The sequence below is a fragment of the Ornithodoros turicata genome, unplaced genomic scaffold, assembly GCF_037126465.1.
Source record: "Ornithodoros turicata isolate Travis unplaced genomic scaffold, ASM3712646v1 ctg00000783.1, whole genome shotgun sequence".
In the NCBI taxonomy this organism is placed as follows: domain Eukaryota; kingdom Metazoa; phylum Arthropoda; class Arachnida; order Ixodida; family Argasidae; genus Ornithodoros; species Ornithodoros turicata.
This window is the reverse complement of record NW_026999401.1, coordinates 1,266,178-1,285,209: the sequence shown is the minus strand read 5'-3', so window position 1 is coordinate 1,285,209 and position 19,032 is coordinate 1,266,178. Positions and strand designations below refer to the sequence as shown.

The window sequence follows — 19,032 nt, the reverse complement described above, 5'->3', positions numbered from 1 at the left end:
CTCATGTTCTTTCATTAAAAGCTGTCCAGCATATTACTAATATTCATCGACGATGGATGTGTAAAATGATCTTCTTACCGGGATCAGCACTTCTACCGAAAAGATCATGTTCCAGCACTGCAACAGAATTATTACAGCATCGTAAACATTTGAACATGTTTCGGAAACGCTGACATGGATACTAAGCGCGATGTAAATGCACGGGACTTGAGTACACTCTTAAAAATGAACTTCACCACGTAGCACGCTCCTAGCCAACCATCATCCCGAATGACAACGTTCTCGTCCCTGATTTGTTGAAAACGGGAGGCGGAGCCTATTCTGTGCCGTGCATAATAGGTACAAAATAGGCTCCGCCTCCCGTTTTCAACAAATCAGGGGTGAGAGCGTTGTCATTCGTGATGATGGTTGGCTACGAGCGTGCTGTGTGGTGAAGTTCATTTTTATTAGTGTAGGAACAGCATGGTCTAGTACAGCCTACACTCTTAGAAATGAACTTCAAAGCATAGCACGCTCCTAGCCAACCATAATCGCAAATGATATCGTTACCTGCTCGGATTTGTTGAAAACGGGAGGCGTACGCCCCCTGTTTTCAACGAATCAGGGCAGATAACGATATCGTTCGAGATTATGGTTTGCTAGGAGCGTGCTAATGCGGTGAAGTTTGTTTTGAAGAGTGTAGGACAGTCTCGATCCACATCGAGAGAACGCGAGACGGTGCAGTATAGCTGTTTTCCTTTTTTTTTAAATAGATAAGTCTGCTGGATATCTTCTTATGGAACAATCTGTGCTGTATCACTACCCTCTTATGTTGTAGATCTAAAACCACTTGGATATTTAATCGATTATTATTGTTGTTATTATTATTATTATCGAATGAGGGTCCTAGACCCTATAGAGATGGCGTCAGAAGACTAATGTTCTTTCATTAAAAGCTGTCCAGCATATTACTAATATTCATCGACGATGGATGTGTAAAATGATCTTCTTACCGGGATCAGCACTTCTACCGAAAAGATCATGTTCCAGCACTGCAACAGAATTATTACAGCATCGTAAACATTTGAACATGTTTCGGAAACGCTGACATGGATACTAAGCGCGATGTAAATGCACGGGACTTGAGTACACTCTTAAAAATGAACTTCACCACGTAGCACGCTCCTAGCCAACCATCATCCCGAATGACAACGTTCTCGTCCCTGATTTGTTGAAAACGGGAGGCGGAGCCTATTCTGTGCCGTGCATAATAGGTACAAAATAGGCTCCGCCTCCCGTTTTCAACAAATCAGGGGTGAGAGCGTTGTCATTCGTGATGATGGTTGGCTACGAGCGTGCTGTGTGGTGAAGTTCATTTTTATTAGTGTAGGAACAGCATGGTCTAGTACAGCCTACACTCTTAGAAATGAACTTCAAAGCATAGCACGCTCCTAGCCAACCATAATCGCAAATGATATCGTTACCTGCTCGGATTTGTTGAAAACGGGAGGCGTACGCCCCCTGTTTTCAACGAATCAGGGCAGATAACGATATCGTTCGAGATTATGGTTTGCTAGGAGCGTGCTAATGCGGTGAAGTTTGTTTTGAAGAGTGTAGGACAGTCTCGATCCACATCGAGAGAACGCGAGACGGTGCAGTATAGCTGTTTTCCTTTTTTTTTAAATAGATAAGTCTGCTGGATATCTTCTTATGGAACAATCTGTGCTGTATCACTACCCTCTTATGTTGTAGATCTAAAACCACTTGGATATTTAATCGATTATTATTGTTGTTATTATTATTATTATCGAATGAGGGTCCTAGACCCTATAGAGATGGCGTCAGAAGACTAATGTTCTTTCATTAAAAGCTGTCCAGCATATTACTAATATTCATCGACGATGGATGTGTAAAATGATCTTCTTACCGGGATCAGCACTTCTACCGAAAAGATCATGTTCCAGCACTGCAACAGAATTATTACAGCATCGTAAACATTTGAACATGTTTCGGAAACGCTGACATGGATACTAAGCGCGATGTAAATGCACGGGACTTGAGTACACTCTTAAAAATGAACTTCACCACGTAGCACGCTCCTAGCCAACCATCATCCCGAATGACAACGTTCTCGTCCCTGATTTGTTGAAAACGGGAGGCGGAGCCTATTCTGTGCCGTGCATAATAGGTACAAAATAGGCTCCGCCTCCCGTTTTCAACAAATCAGGGGTGAGAGCGTTGTCATTCGTGATGATGGTTGGCTACGAGCGTGCTGTGTGGTGAAGTTCATTTTTATTAGTGTAGGAACAGCATGGTCTAGTACAGCCTACACTCTTAGAAATGAACTTCAAAGCATAGCACGCTCCTAGCCAACCATAATCGCAAATGATATCGTTACCTGCTCGGATTTGTTGAAAACGGGAGGCGTACGCCCCCTGTTTTCAACGAATCAGGGCAGATAACGATATCGTTCGAGATTATGGTTTGCTAGGAGCGTGCTAATGCGGTGAAGTTTGTTTTGAAGAGTGTAGGACAGTCTCGATCCACATCGAGAGAACGCGAGACGGTGCAGTATAGCTGTTTTCCTTTTTTTTAAAATAGATAAGTCTGCTGGATATCTTCTTATGGAACAATCTGTGCTGTATCACGTACTACCCTCTTATGTTGTAGATCTAAAACCACTTGGATATTTAATCGATTATTATTGTTGTTATTATTATTATTATCGAATGAGGGTCCTAGACCCTATAAAGGTGGCGTCAGCAGACTCATGTTCTTTCATTAAAAGCTGTCCAGCATATTACTAATATTCATCGACGATGGATGTGTAAAATGATCTTCTTACCGGGATCAGCACTTCTACGTCCCTTCCAAGGCAAGGCATCAGCTGCTGCCACTGCAAGGGAATTATTACAGCATCGTAAACATTTGGACATGTTTCGGAAATGTTGCCCTGGATACTCACATCCAATGACGAGGAGTAACAGGAGAAGGACCTTCATGATTGGCTGATGCTCTTCACTGTGTCAGCTACAGCGCTGTATTGGAAAGACAGACATGCTAGATATTAACAGAATTTTAGAATACGCCTGGCCAGAGGGAAGTAGGTTGTTCACCCACCTTTCTGTCTTGTTACGGCAAGACACAATTACAACTATGTACCGGGTGTCCCGCCGAAATACCCCGGCTGGATAATTCGTGAACAGGTGGCGCCATCGAAGAAATTTCTTTTCGGTAGAGATCCTTGGGACATCGGCCATGAACTGAGCAGTGTGCGGCTCATTTGCATACACTCACTAATTAAATAAACGTGCTAACTTTTAACTCTTACTTCGCACGGTTACGGAACCTCTGTTTTACGCCTCGGGACCTCCAGCGAAAAATATTCCAAGAAAAACAAAGGCATCGACACTTAGTGATTTTTTCGAGTAATTATTTGGTTTCGGTTTACATATTCCTTGCACGGAGCTGTACACCAATGCGCTCTTTGGATCAGCTGTGCGGATGTCAATTTCGTGTTCATCCGCCTTGTTCACGCACGGGGGCGATGGAAGATTATAGGAACAGCTGCAACAGACGCTTTGGTATTCGTTCTCAAAGCGACTGATAAACAACGCTGGCGGTTCTGTCGTTCCGTAGGTGAGATAGCGTGCTCTTATCATGGATGATGGCGAATGCGCCGCGAGTGCTGTGAACTAGTGGGGTACACTCTTAAGAATTAGTTAGGCCACATAGCAGGCTCCTAGCCAACCATCATCCCGAATGACAACGGTCTCTCCCTTGATTTGAGGAAAATGGGAGGCATATGGTTTCTTTTTCTTTTTTTCTTTTTTGGTATCAATTATGCCGAACATAAGGACAAAAAGGCTCCGCATCCAGTTTTCAACAAATCGAGGGAGAACGTTGTCAATCGGGATGATGGTTGGCTAGGAGCCTGATATGTGGTGTAGCTAATTCTTAAGAGTGTACCCCACTAGTTGACAGCGCTCGCAGGCCCATTCGCCATCATCCATGATAACAGCACGCTATCTCGTCTACGGAACGACAGAACCGCCAACGCAGTCGCTTGGAGAACGAATACCTCTTGCGGCTGTTCCTATAATCTTCCATCGCCCCCGTGTGTGAACCATGCGGATGAACACAGCTCCGCGCAAGAAATATGGAAACCGAAACCAATTAATTACTCGAAAAAATCACTTTTTTTTTTCCTTTGAATATTTTTCGCTGGAGGTCCCGATGCGTAGAGCAGAGGTTCCGTAAGCGTACGAAGTAAGAGTTAAAAGTTAGCATGTTTATTTAATCAGTGAGTGTATGCAAATGAGCCGCACACTACTCAGTTCACGGCCGATGTCCCAAGGAACTCTACCAAAAAGAAATTCTTCGATGGCGCCACCTGTTCACAAATTATCCAGCCGGGGGATTTCGGTGGGACAACCGGTATACCGAAGACAACAAGACGTGATTTCAACAACACTGAGAGAACATGCTTTTTTTTTAGGTTTCTTCGCTGACTTAGGAGGCAAAGGCTAGAGAGAAGGTATTCATTTATTTATTTATAGTTGTAACGCCTGGATCAGTTCTAAAGACTAGGTCAGTATAGAAAAACGTATTGTACTAAAATTGTGAACTTGTGTGGAATGAAACTTGTGTTATTGGTAGACTGCAACAAGCAAAAAGGAAACGTCAGATGCGGGAAGCTTTAGTCATTTTTTAGCCGTCAGGGTATTGCGTCAGTGAGGCACCCTTGAAGCTGCCCTTGGTCAGCTTGGCGTCACTTGCCCTTTTTCCCATGGTCTGTACTTGCATAACAATTTATGTGGTCTTTTGAGTAAAAGTCATTTGCTGACTCGAGCCGCTTCGTGTTTGTCTTTTGTCCCTCCATGTAAGCCCAAGCACAGGTCCATTAAAGGTCAGATATGCCGATTTTGAAGTGCCGCAGAACTGAGCGATACTCGCGCTGTGTGTTCATTACCGAACACTGAATATGTGTGCGAAATATCTTGCTCCAACTGTTCGTAGTTTTTTAGAAAACAGTTTTTTTAGTTCCCACGCCCGGCCGACAGACCGTCGGCAAACCCTGCGCACGGGCGCACCGACGTCACTGCTCTGGGTTTATCTGTCTTTGGCTTGGCATGGACTCTTGGCTTGGCTGCTTGGCTTCTTTCGTTTCCTCCTCTGTGCACCGTACATAAGCGAACAGCTGTTATGTTGTTGCTAAGCCGGAAACAAAGCATGTGAATGTTTTTTTTTGGCACAGCGTCGTTTGGAAAGTGCACTTCCTTGTTCTGACCTTGCCTTTTATGGGCTGGAGCGATATGATTCGTGAATTTGTCCACGGCGAAGTTGTCGAAGATGCGACGGTGCTACGCTGTTAGAACAATTCATCCGAGCATTCAAGTGTTACCTATTATAAGCTGCCAAAAGACCAAGTAGTGCGAAGCTCTTGGCTGACAGTGGTGCCTGCTAATTTCCACTGCAAGGATTTCGTCCACGAATGTTATCATAGGTTACGCGCGACTCCAGAGGCAATTTGGAATCTCGGCACGAAATCGTCTGATGAAAATCTGAGGTGCCCGACGCATAACATTTTGAACGTGCCACGGAGGATCAAGGCAAAAAACGAGAGCAAAAAAAGGTAAGTCGAGGTTCAGATATAAAAAATAGCAAGCTTAATGAATCGATTGTGCAGCTGTCCTACTGCGCTTACTCTGATATAACCACGATTAACAACACAATAGTACTATTGATAATCTAACTTCTGAATTATCACAGGTACACGCTGAAGACGGAAATGAAGCATGATCTGGCTTGCATCTGGTCATGAAGAAATTGCGGACACGTTAGTTGCAGTACACCTCCACCAACAGGTATGACAATGTGATGTTATAATTTGAGTATTCATCTATGTTCAACTTTTCATGTGCACTCGCATGCAGACATCTTGACACCACTTTTAAATCTGCCCTCAAAGTTACAACCTGTGTTTTCAGGGTGGAAAACAAAGGTCGCCATTCCGATTAGCTGCTATCTCCCAGTTCAAGCACTTTTGTGTTTGGACACTGGTTCCTGTGGATGGCGTGTTACAATCTTCACTGTCTGATATAGAAGGTACGTTACATTAGTTCAGTTAATTTGTCTTTTGCACATATTTTTGTTACTGTTAGCTGGATTACTGTTGGACATACAATCCTTTGACACACCAAAGCTGATGTCGCCTCTGATAACGTTTTTGAATTTTCAGTGTCATCAAAGTCCATTGAAGAAGGTGCCTTTACTATCTGTGAATCTTTAACTGAAGAATAGCCCAGAATTCATGTTAACATTGTCTACTCTTATTAATTCACTGTTTTCTGAGAGCTAAGAAAAATGGAAACTATTTATTTGTCACAACTTCACACTGGATACTGCTGTGGTACTGGCTTGACATGTAAGCTAAAATACTTGGATTCTACAATAATTGTGTTCAACTTGGTGCATTACCGTGGGCAATGCCACATTCACTACATTTTTAGTGGGTCCGGTGCACAAATACTGTGTGCATACTGCATACATACATACTGTTCGATAGGCAAAAATACCTGAGCAGTGCTGTGTAGTCTTTTTACCCAAAGTCCATACCCTTACTGCAAAGTCACAGTACGTAGAACAGCAATGTGCAGGTATGCTGCGATAGAGATTCACAACAGAAAGAAGACTGTTGAGAGCATCTAAATTTTAATGAGACGAGACTTTCGTGCACAAGGCTGCTCTTGTTAATGTCTAACATGAAGTTACAAAATCCCAGAATATATAAAACATGTTGTAATGTAGACAGCAAGGGTTGGTACACACATAAAGATAATTATATAGTCATATATAATAAAATAAAAAGGGGGTACAACTCCCCCCTCAACTCAACTCGACAACTCAATAACTCTACTTATTCTCTACCTTACAACATGTCATATATTCTGGAATTTTGTAACTTGATGTTAGACATCAAGAAGTACAGCCCTCTGTGCAAAAGTATTCTTTCAGTTGTGCACAACATTATACAGTAAATGCGACTATCCATTTCTTGTCATTAAATGCTTTTCCCTTTCTGTCTTTCTTTTTTTCTGCAGTGATGAGCATCCATAAGGACACATGCCAGAAAGGGAGTCTCTTTGGGATGACAAACCCTCATCACCTCATGAGGATACAATGGTTGACGAATGGTTCTCGAGCACATCGAAACTTCCAACGAATAATTCATGAAAAAGCCAGACACTGCTAGCACCAGGAATTGAACGTGGACCGTCTTGCTACCAGTCAGAGATGTTCAGTGGCGTAGCCACGGGGGGGGGCTAGGGGGGGCTCGAGCCCCCCCCCCCCCTACATGCCACGGACCAGTGATGGGCAAAGTACCTCAAAATTATACTTAAAGTAAAGTACCAAGTACCTGGCATCATTAGTACTTCAAGTACAGTACAAAGTACCGAATTCAAAGTGTACTTCAAGTAAAGTACAAAGTACCAGGCAAAGTACTTCAAGTACTGATCAAGTACATTGCCAATTTAGTTTGTATCACTTTGCATTTTACTGTTTAGCATCTGTGACTTGTTTTTTTGTTTTTTGCAGGAGTTTAGCGAGTATTCTTGACAAATGCTTTGGAGCCATAAAGTCTTAGGTTAAGTGCTAACCCGTGAATATAAACTTAATCAGAGGTCATAATGTGCAGTTACATGTAGGAAGGTAATCAGCAGCTGTGCTGTGATTATGCAAAATAGTATTACACCCTGACTGATCCAGGATCACCTGCCTAGTGTGGTGTTCTGGTACTAATCTTCTGCTATAGCAGACTAGGAAATTTCAAGAAGAAAAAAGTACAAGGCAACAGAAATTACATATTTCTGGGAATTTCTTGCTGCTTTTTGTTTAGAAAAAGAACATGATGAAAGTAAAAAAGATCAAGCACAGTATAAGCCTTCATTTTTATACGACTGTAATCCGCTGCAATGTAATCCATGTGGCCAATTAAAAAAAACGTAAAATGTAAAAATTAAAGCCGGTGTGTCTTGCAGAGTGTTCATCATGTAATGCAATCACACATATAATGTGATATATAATGCATAAATGCTTATTAATTGCGAATGAAGGAGACATTATAAAAAAGCATAGAACTCTGCATTGCGAGAACTGAAATGACAATGGACCAAGTCATTGTGCTGCCGGTTGCGATGTCATAATGTGTGCGTGTCTTTGTATTCCATTCGTTTTACATAATAATAGAAGTGTTGATACTTTTTACACATTTCAAGCCTCTCAACAATAGATGTGCTTCAACAAATGTGCTATTTAAAAACACAAAAATCCTTTTTGGTAAAATGTACCGCATCCCACTAAAAGCGCTGAAGTGACGGCACGAAGACGAAAACTCAGAGATAGCCCTATCTGTGTGTTTTCGTCTTCTTGTTGTCATTTTAGCGCTTTTAGTAGGATGTATTTTTGATACTCTTTTGTGACTTTTTGCCTGGAGTCCAAGTTTGGGTACTTGAGTACTTGATGGGAAAGTACTCGGAAAAAAGTACTTGAAGTACAGTACAAAGTACACGATTTAAGATGTACTTAAAGTAAAGTACAAGTACCCAGAAATGTACTTAAAGTACTACTTGAGTACTTGGTACTTCAAGTACTGCCCATCACTGCCACGGACCGGCCCACACAAATCGTGCAAATCCGAGAACTTAATATATGGGGGGGGGGGGGGGGGACCAGTGTGACCATCGCAAAAGTTCTTGCAGTTCATGGTGTCTATCTATGAAGCACTCTTGAATGGTTTTCAAAGTATGAGCTTTTCAAAATACTTCCAATCTCGTGACATCACTTCATTGGTCATGACAGCCTATACATGTAATCGTACTGTGAACGTCTAAATGAACTATTTTCGTTCCCTTTTTTAATCCTCAGTTTGCAGTGTGCACAAGTATGTGTGTGTTGTCGACACAGGATCAGCGGGGAGGGGCGTGTTTTCGTATTGAGCCCCCCCTACCTTTGAGGTCGGGCTACGCCACTGGAGATGTTACATTTCAGGCGCTCATTGACTTTTGGTGAATTACTTGTTGACTTTGTCCCAAGGTGGAGCTCGCTACAGCTCATTTGCTATCTGTTAATGTTGTGGCGTGTGTTGCGTTTTTCTCTTTGTGTGTTCCAGACTCAGAACGGTTAATTTGGATCAGGTCAGGTACGTTTCATTTAGACATGGCAAACAAAGTGGTGTTTCTCAACACAACTTAGCAGTGGTCTTCATGCATTACTGCTACGGCCATTAAGCGTGAATAGAAACCTGCACATTATCCATGATGTAATACCCCAAGACTAGGGAACACGAAGGGACAGACACAAACATGTCCCTTTGTGTTCCCTAGTCTCGGGGTTTTACATATGCATCATCTTCACCAGCTCGCTTGCTTGCAGCCATTTTTTCTGCACATTATGTTCACTCTACTTTTATCGTGTGCTATATAATCTTGTTCAAGTTCTGTCAAACAACCTGTAATGCTATAAAAAAATTCAGTACACTGTTTGTGTGGGTTGAATGGTAGCGCATGAATGCAGGAAAGAAACTGTCATGTTATGGGAAGTGTTTACGTATTGTACATTTAACTACTAATTTTATTGGTTAGCTTTCGCTGGCGTATCATGTCAAGCCATGTTATATTAATTTGGAACATGTTCTTCTTAGTAGCCAGAGCAGCTGATACACAGAGAGAACATAGCCCGTGTGTGTGTGTCTTTTCCACCGCAGCCTTTGGGTTTCCTCCCTGATGGCTACACATGTCAGGGATAGGTTTCAGAACCGGTAGTTCCCGCCGAGTGTGAATTGCTTTTCAGGGGATCATCACGCTGGCAGATGAAACATATGGTTTAAATTATTTGCGGGACAGGAATTGCGCAGCTTGACACAAATACTACTACTACGACGTAAGAGTGGTTTCAAATCTAGCTTTTTTTGTGTTCCTGGCATTATCGCACAAGATGTAGCATCCACTATGATCCTTTATGTGGGGGGTATGTACAGTGCAATCAACAGATGCTATTTACAAATCTGTGTTTTCTACTGTGTTGAAATGGGGTAGTTTGTATCTGAGAGCCATAGTGAAACACAGGCCCTCGAGAAACATGGCAACACATTGAAGGGACTCCGGATGCTGCCTAAATTTCCAGAACACACAGCTCAAGGCAGCGGTTAAATAACAAGTGGTTAGAGAAATCCAAGACAGTTGCATCCGTAAGCATTCCGCTGTTGGATTTGCTTCTGTCAGAGATACGTTATCTCAAAGGGAACGCACGGACGCACTCAGAATGATACTAGGGCTGCCTGTGAAATAGAATGAGGAGAGGGGAAGATATATAACCCTTTTTCTTGTATGTTATTCTAGTGGTTAAGTTGTCATTTTCTTAGCAGCATATGTGTGTATATTCCAGAGTCTGCTAATAAATATATCAGTTTAGAGCTAGCAGTCGCATTGTAGATGTCTCATCCTGTCCTTGGTTGCTTGTGATTCACTATGGCCATGCTTGCTATTGCAAAAACAGAAAACAAAAAAAGACAATAGAAAAACACGGAAAGAGCGACCTAAAAGGCTGCCTGTTCTAGTGCTCACATGGAGGCAATGCAATGAGGTAACATGTTCCATTCATGAACTGTGCATAGTAGTACATATCACAACGGCAACCGATTATTCAGATTTTTCTTGAAGTACTTTGGTTTTTTTTAGATTTGTTTGCACAGTCTATTATTGGAGCTTTATGTGATTCTTCTCTTCAGATACTTTAAGATTGCTGATGCTGTGCAGTTTGTTAATTTTGAAACTGTACTGTGCTGAGGTACAGAAACAGAATTGTCATATCTGCATTTGAACACATAGGAATAATTTGTAAGTACTTTACTTGTTGACATTAATATTTGCACCAGGTCACAACATTGTTGATTTGTGGAAAATGTAAATAAATGTATTTATTTGCTTGCCAAACAATGCACAAATGTCTTCTTTTCTAGTGAGATATTCCCTGTTCACCAGACATAAATGTCGAAAAGTTAAAGGGGCACAATGATGGTAGAGTCTAGCGTTGCTTTTTGCCACTTCACATATATGCACTGTTATTCGTGTGCACATGTAGGAATAGGAAGGTAGAGGATGCGCATAAAAAATTTCGTATGCAGCCACACATATGGTTCAGAAGATTCATTAGATGATGTCCAAGCATGTATAATTGTGCTTCATGTGCAATAGGTATGCTAACGGATTGCTTCCATGAAGCCTTTTTATTTATTTTTTATAATTTTTTTATAAATGTTATTTTTTTATTTTATATAAACTTCATATTACATATTGTATACTTATATTTTTATAAATTTTATAAACTAAAAACTCAAGTTACACGGCCCCCGTAAAAGTGCCCTTTGCAAATGGTTTGGTAACGTGTCTCGAACTGTAAAGGTAAGAGGCAATCGAGAATGCTGCAGACAAGGTTGCAACTTACATATTGCTTATCACGTCCTACATACAAAGTGATTTGTACAATAATTCCTGAGCACGGAATTAATCCCGAGGCTGGCCAGTGATGTCACCCAAAACGACAAGTCACATAATTGCCTTTAACACTTTTCACCCCATGGGCTGAGTTGTGAATTGAAAGAGCACTCTACAGGAGGATAAGGTGCACCTGATTTCTAGGATCTATGCTATGCCCTAACTCTTCAGACACCACATTTCTAAGTGGCAATATGTGCTCTGGTACTTCTTTTGCGTCTGCATAGTGTGCAACCACATGGCTACTGGAGCTTTCGTGTGCATGTTTTTGTGCGACGGTGTTCATTACAAACAATATCCAGATGTTAGACATAAAATGCAGTAGTTTGTAGCGTACCACACAACGCAGCGTGACATGGGAGTGTGTGATTCAAAGAAAGCTTCTGGAAAATGCACAGAATCCCACAAAAAGTTTAAAATGTGATTTGTATTTCGTTTTACGTCTTTCGTCGTTACATACCATCGTCGACGCTGTTGCACATTGATAAATCGTACGTAAAACTTGTCCCATAGCAGTATGCGGTTTCTCAAATACATAGCACAAAAACGCTGTCGGCATTTTCTTGCTGACACGGCTGTCGAAACGTCAGTCTCTACAATGGGCAAGTGCTGTAAAGGGGCAAACGCAGACGCGACTTGATACAAATTGTACGTGCTCACAAAACACAAATGACGAATTCCAGTCACAACATCGCACAGAGGTTGGTTCGCGAATGAGTTCGCAACTGCTGCACTGTTTACTCATCGCGGAACGGTGGAACCCGGCTGTCCGCCATCTTCAAGCACAGATACGTGAAGCCGCGAGAAGCCGTAGCTGAAATCCACTGACAAGTACGAAGGCGCGTACACGTCACAATGCCCGTTCGGGTGCATCTACGTCATAAAAATGGCTGCGCCCATGTGTGTTTCGGAATGCATTACCTATTTTTTTGACATGGTACTGTACCGAACTGAGAGAATGAAGGTGTATTTTGGGGAGAGCTTGATGTGGGCTTTCAGAATATCACAACCGTTCCGACTTTTTGGGATATCGGCATAGCTGACCTTTAAATCTGAAAGTTCCTCTGGGGCTCCGAAACAACCCAGCGTTTTGCAATTAGAGCTCTACGATTCCTGACGGACTGGGTTTCTCTTGTTTGACTGCTACTCTTTCACTATAGCACCACCAGCAACCCTCATGTGTTTCAGCAGCCACCACCCCTCCAAATGAATGGGCTAGTCCTCATAACTGTGTCATAAACTGCAGACAGGGAAGTACCCGGCTTCGAACCCCGGCTGTGCTGTCTGGGCTTTCCCTCAGACTCTTTCAGACATCTTAGGAAGTCGGCCCAGGACGTTGTCCACCTCTGTGACAACGGCGACCCCTTTCAACACCTCCTCATAGCTGCGACCAACCTCAATCTTGGCGTATATTGGCCAAACATATCTCCCGAAATCTCAACATCATCTTAAGTCCCTTTCGTCTACCAGCCTGCCTCTATCTATGCCGTTTTATCAGTCGCACTTTGAAGATTGTCAGAAACATGCGTATTGCGTATGACCTTCACATCCGTCACATGTGCACATCTGAGAAGCGTCGTTGGTTTACGAATGTTCGATGCCCGACGACTCCGTACCAATCCCGATTAATTTCTAGGTTTCCGGCCCCGACCAATCTGTAGCCTACGCAGTCCGACCCAGTGAAGTGGACTGTAAAAGTTGACCGTGGCTCGCAAAAAGTGGGGTTAGACAGGTTCGAGCTCAATCTAGGCCCGGCGATGTGCATGGCCGGCCCGCAAAGAGAAAGCGGGCCGGACGTACCCGAAAGCCCGTGCAGTGCTCCAGGGTGGCCGGCTTAGACCAAGCTCTTCTGTGCCCTGCATGCCAGCATGACTAATCATCGCTCATAGGTTCCTTCGGATACGGACTCCCTCCCGTTCTCTGAGGGTTCTGCTTTTAACTTTATCCACTCCATCCATGTCTAAAAGTCCCGTTCAACATGGCTTGTAACTAGCAAATGAGCTGGTCAGTCGCCACTGACCCAGTACAACCAGGCATGCACATTGCTTTGTGGGAGCTCTTCATTTTTCTTCTGCGCCATACTTAACAAATTGCCGGCACTGAGCGCCGTAACTTATACACTGTGAGCAAAATAGGAACATGCTTCACCGCAGAGGCCGCGCTTCACTATCAGACACGAACCATACGCGGAGATTTGCCTAAAAAAATCACCTGTCTCAGCAGGCCCAGTGAACGCTCTTAACACAGTTCAATATTGCGGCTAATTCTGTCCACTGCTTTTGCCTGTCTAATAATGTGTAGGACGGCAACAATATGCCCACGAATAAATTGCGGTGGTCGATCATGAACTGCAGATTGATTTCATATTGGTTGTGCAAGCGTTTGGCAAAAACTGCATTATGCTGTTGTAGGTCTGTTATCTTTAGGGTGTATGATTTTAAAGAAAAGTCTCAAATACTGCGTAACTGTAGCAAATTGAAGGGTACAAGCATTTCTGTGAGTGAGGATTTTAAAGAAAATTCAGGAAGCGCGGACACTGTTGTGGAATAGCTGCTCAGATGATAGGAGTTCTGGTATTAAAGCTCGACTTGCCTACGACAAACTGTATCTGCGTGACAAGGTGTACTGCTGGGATTTTGTAGCTAACTCTCGTAAGGAGCTTGTCACGGCAACCGCGACCACGGTTCTGAGTAGCGATATTCTTACTAGTAGACATACTGATTATCTAAATAAAAATTCCTGATGTACTGGGTCTGCCCCTGACGCTCTTTTATACAAATACTCGCAGCATCTGCTCCAATGATAAGCGTGACTGCCTTCTGTCCCACATTGATGATTGTGACGCTGATATTGTGGCCCTCACAGAGACTTGGTTGACACCCCATATAAATAATGACGAAATATTCGCCAACTCATCACTGGTGTACGAGATCTTTCGATGTGATAGGGCACAACGTATAGGTGGTGGTGTACTCTTGGCAGTCAGGCCATGTTTGAAACCTGTTGTCATTAACCTTTCAGTTGTTGATCTTGAAATGGTGTGGATTTCCTTTCGTTGTAAGAATAATAATTTTGTAGTAGGTGTGTGTTACCGCCCGCCTGATTCATCGCCATCTTTCGTTTCATCGTTTCATGATGCACTCAACGAAATAGCTATCAGATTCCCTTCATCAATAGTATACATCGTCGGCGACTTCAATTTCCCTGATATTGTTTGGGATCCGCTACCCGTCTCATCTGCCCGCAATAAGACTTGTGACGACTTTATTCGAGTTGCATCTATTTTTAACTTGTCCCAATTAATTTTGCAGCCCACTAGAATTGGTTCTACTCGTTCGAGTATCTTGGACCTTTTGTTCACAACTCACCTGAATACTGTCCAGTCTATACAGTTGTTAGCTGGCATTAGTGATCACGCTATCGTAGTTTCCTCTATTGACATACCTTACATTCGTGAACGTGTTACTACCAAGACCATCACTTGTTACTCGAGAGCGAATTTCGATGCCATCAACCATGCCCTTTCTGCTTTTTCCGAAGACTTCCTTTCTTGTTTTTCATCGCGGTCATTAAACGAGAATCTCAAGCGTGAAATCAATCCTCTTGTTGACCTTCATATACCTCGGATTACTGTTCCAGCGTGTAGTCGGTCCCCGTGGTTTAACAATGAACTCAAGAGGCTTAGAAACAAGAAAAAGCGGCTGTTCCGCAGGGCACGTAGCAGTAACGATTCCGATCTGTGGGCTAGATATCACCACAGTGCGAATGAGTTTAAACAGTCTGTACGGTCTACAAAAACTAGGTACTTTGAAACAACATTGCCATTACTCCTTCGTACTAACCCTAAGCTGTTTTGGAATTCCGTTCGGCCTCATAATAGTCATACTGTAAACCTCACGGTCAATGATACTGCTATATCCCGTGATTTGTGCGCGTGTGTTCTTAACAACGAGTTCTCCAAGTCGTACACTGTAAGAGATCCTCAGGCTCTATTACCATCCATAAATGATTCATTCACTACAGCTTTTCCTATGGACCCTGTTATGATTGACCCTGTTGGTGTATTTTCACTCATTGACAATCTAAGGCTATCTTCCAGCTGTGGACCCGACAACATCACGTCTAAGTTTCTCAAGAGTACCAAGGAGACCATTGGCATTTTATTGTACCAAATATTTTCGCAATCTATTGAGTGCTGTAGGATTCCGGACGACTGGAGGACGGCGAAAGTGGTTCCTGTCTACAAGTCTGGTAGCAAGCAAGATCCGGGTAATTACAGACCGATTTCGTTAACTTCCATCCCCTGCAAACTTCTCGAGCATATCATTTATTCCAACCTTATCCGTTTCCTCGAAGCTAACTCCTTCTTCTCTAACTTACAACATGGTTTCCGGCAAGGGCTATCATGTGAAACTCAGCTGGCATGTTTTACGAGCGATCTATTCTCCGCCATGCATTCTAAGTCACTTACTGATGCCATATTCATAGATTTTCGCAAAGCTTTTGACACTGTTCCTCATCATCTCCTTCTTCTGAAGTTGTCAGCCCTGAAAATCGATCCTAAAATTGTAGCTTGGATCGGGGACTTCCTTCATAACAGAATTCAGTTTGTGTACGCCAACAATTCATTTTCTCCTTCTACGCTTGTCACTTCAGGAGTTCCCCAGGGTTCCGTCCTCGGGCCTCTCCTATTCCTAATATACATTAACGATTTACCTTCCTCTATATCATCACATATAAGACTCTTTGCCGACGATTGCGTAATATACCGTATTATTAACTCCTCCAGCGACGTATCTGCATTACAAAATGATCTTGACAGCTTATCTTCTTGGTGTGAAACTTGGCTCATGTCCTTGAACGTTAACAAATGCGTGGCAATCAGTCACACTAAACACTTGGTTAATTCCTACCTCCTTGGCAACATTAAGCTGGATAGCGTACTTAGTTACAAATATTTAGGTGTTCACATTTCGAGTGATCTTAGATGGGACATCCACATTAATTCTGTGCTCTCCAAAGCCAGCCAAACACTTGGCTTCATTATACGCAATTATTCAAAGGCACCCTGCGACTTAAAACGGCAGCTTTATGTTACATTAGTCCGCCCAAAATTGGAATACGCATCATCTATTTGGGACCCGCACCAGGATTCTCTCATTAACAAATTAGAAGGCTTACAAAATCGAGCTTTATATTTTCCGACTACTCCCGACACTCTAGCGTAACGCTACTCAAGAAACAAGCCTCCCTTCCCCTTCTTTCTGTTCGTCGCAAAATAGCTCGCCTCACATTGCTTCACAAGTTTTACTACCACAACATTCTGCCCTCCTGCTCTCACCACCCCATCATATTTCCAACTACCTCGACCACACAGAGAAACTACTTGTTCCATTTAGTCGCACAAATCACTTCGCCAATTCATTTGTTCCCAGAACAGCGAACGACTGGAACCATCTTCCCACCTCCACCGTCATCGTCCGGGACCCTAACAGCTTCCGCAAGCTGCTGGACCAATTACTTTGTATGTAAATTCGTTGTATGTTCCTTTATTTTGCCACTCCCCTCTGTAATTCTCTGACCTGAGGGTAAATAAAGAAAGAAAGAAAGAAATGAGCGGAAGTCATCCCCATATCATCGTCATCATCTCTCTCTCTCTCTCTATGGTGTAAAGCGTGACACTTTTGCTCCATGGTTAACGCTCTAATTTGTCGTCTCCTTTTAATACCATCGGCTTTCCACGTGATTCTCCTCCTGCTGAGTAATTGGCTGAGAGCGCGGCGTCTCGTTCCCGGACGTTTCAACTCTGCATCCAAGTCAAACAACAGCCAACCATCCGAAACGCGCCATCGCAAAGGAAAAAAAAAAGCTTCAGTTGTCGCGCATGCCACGCGAATGTACGAGGAGTGTTCAAGTCAAACCGGGACTTTCTGTCTCCCTGAGTGTACAAATGGCTCGCGCTACTTCTTTTTCGTCATTTTCACACGCGACAGGCCCCACCACGTGGTGGTCCAAAGTTTGTGCAAAACAGAAGACACGTGCTGGACAAGATGGCCGACAACGAGGTAAGCGCGCACATCGAACAGCGAATTGTCATTAAGTTTCTCGTGAATGAAGGCGTAAAGTCATCTTAAATTCACAGAAGACTTCAGGCTCAGTACGGCCATCTCTTACATCGGGCAACCAGGTTGCGACTTGCGAGATAGTTAGGTGTGCTACTTAAGGTACTCATTGCCAGTCAAAAATTGTTTTCTTTACGTCAAACCCCAGAGCGCGTTATCCTATCCAGCGATACATGATAACCCATTGGAGTTATGCTCCTACATCTGACCCATATCTGCAAGGCATTACGCACAATTTAAAATTATCCCCGCATTTTCTTAGAAGCTGAACGAAATTACTCCCCGTTGCACCAGCAGGGAGAGCGCTAATTTTTTAGATAGCCATGTCCATAGCCAAATCGATAGCCAACTAACACTGGACATGTAGACACGGAGCAGAATGGGACTTACTACTTCCAGAAGACAGCACAAGTTTCGCAGACAACCGTTGTTTCTGTTACGCCAGGCTGTCGTTTATAAACCCCCGATACATCCTGGAGGAAGTTTGCGCACGCTGAGCTGATTGGTTAGAGAGAAACAGCTCCTACGATATCCGTATACTGATACGCTTGTGAACACTACGCCGGTTTATGTAACATCGGCAGAAGCCTCGGATGGATGGATATACCAAACAAAATGTGGACATCAGCTTCAGAATGCCACACCTAATGCGTTTTATTGGCTAATGGTACACATTTTTCAGAACTCGCGTATAGAACACAGACCGTTATCTCCGGTATACCAAATATACTCCAAGTCGTAGGTCATTTTAGAAAACACATTCCTGTACTTCCCGCTCATGTTGCTGAACACTCTGAACACAGAACTTGACCGCATAGCACGCTCTGCACCAACCTTTGCCACGAATGATAGGGTTTTCGCTTACGATTCGGGGAGAGAGGGAAGCGTACGCCTTTTTGTGTCAATTATCGTGCGTTTCAAATTGCCACAAAGAGGCGTACGCCCCCTTCTCTCTCTTCGAATCAAAAGCGATAACCCTCGTGGCAAGTATTCGAGCTGAGCGTGCTATGCGGTGAAGTTGAGTTTTTAGAGTGAAGACTCTGAAGATCGATGCTCGGTCATGACCCAGAAAAATACTTCGGGGGGGGGGGGGGGACTTTTTGTGGGGGGAGGATTTCCCCTCGGTTGCCCCTCCCAAAAGTATACCAAATGTACCATTCCTGGGGGGGCGGGGAGGGAGCATGCACCCATGGACAAGGAAGTTGCCACCGGTCACTCGCCTATGCGCTAGCGCTGTCACAATAAGACTGACAGTTGTGTGTGCTTTCTATATTTTACGACTATCATTTTCTAGAATTTGGGTAGTCGCTGCTGTGTTTTGCAGAGGGAAGGAATTGAGAAAAGAAAAGTATCCAAGCGCAAAGAGAATTGACCAC

The 19,032-nt window shown here is 43.3% G+C and overlaps 1 protein-coding gene across 13 annotated transcripts in view; it reads right to left on the bottom strand.

Moving 5' to 3' along the window:
• Positions 1-18,115, bottom strand: part of LOC135374874 (uncharacterized) — a 53,972-nt gene extending 35,857 nt beyond the window's left edge. For 5 of the 13 annotated variants that reach the window (XM_064607797.1, XM_064607796.1, XM_064607801.1 and 2 more), the window contains exons 1-6: positions 18,047-18,115; positions 2,945-3,017; positions 2,825-2,875; positions 1,907-1,945; positions 993-1,031; positions 79-117 (exon numbers count right to left, since the gene is read on the bottom strand). In XM_064607797.1, the coding sequence (XP_064463867.1) occupies positions 79-117; positions 993-1,031; positions 1,907-1,945; positions 2,825-2,875; positions 2,945-2,981 (205 nt within the window). In that variant the 5' untranslated portion in view covers positions 2,982-3,017; positions 18,047-18,115. The remainder of the gene's footprint in view (positions 1-78; positions 118-992; positions 1,032-1,906; positions 1,946-2,824; positions 2,876-2,944; positions 3,018-18,046) is intronic. The other 8 variants (XM_064607798.1, XM_064607804.1, XM_064607803.1 and 5 more) reach the window with 5 other exon arrangements.
• Between the last annotated feature and the right edge of the window lie 917 nt (positions 18,116-19,032).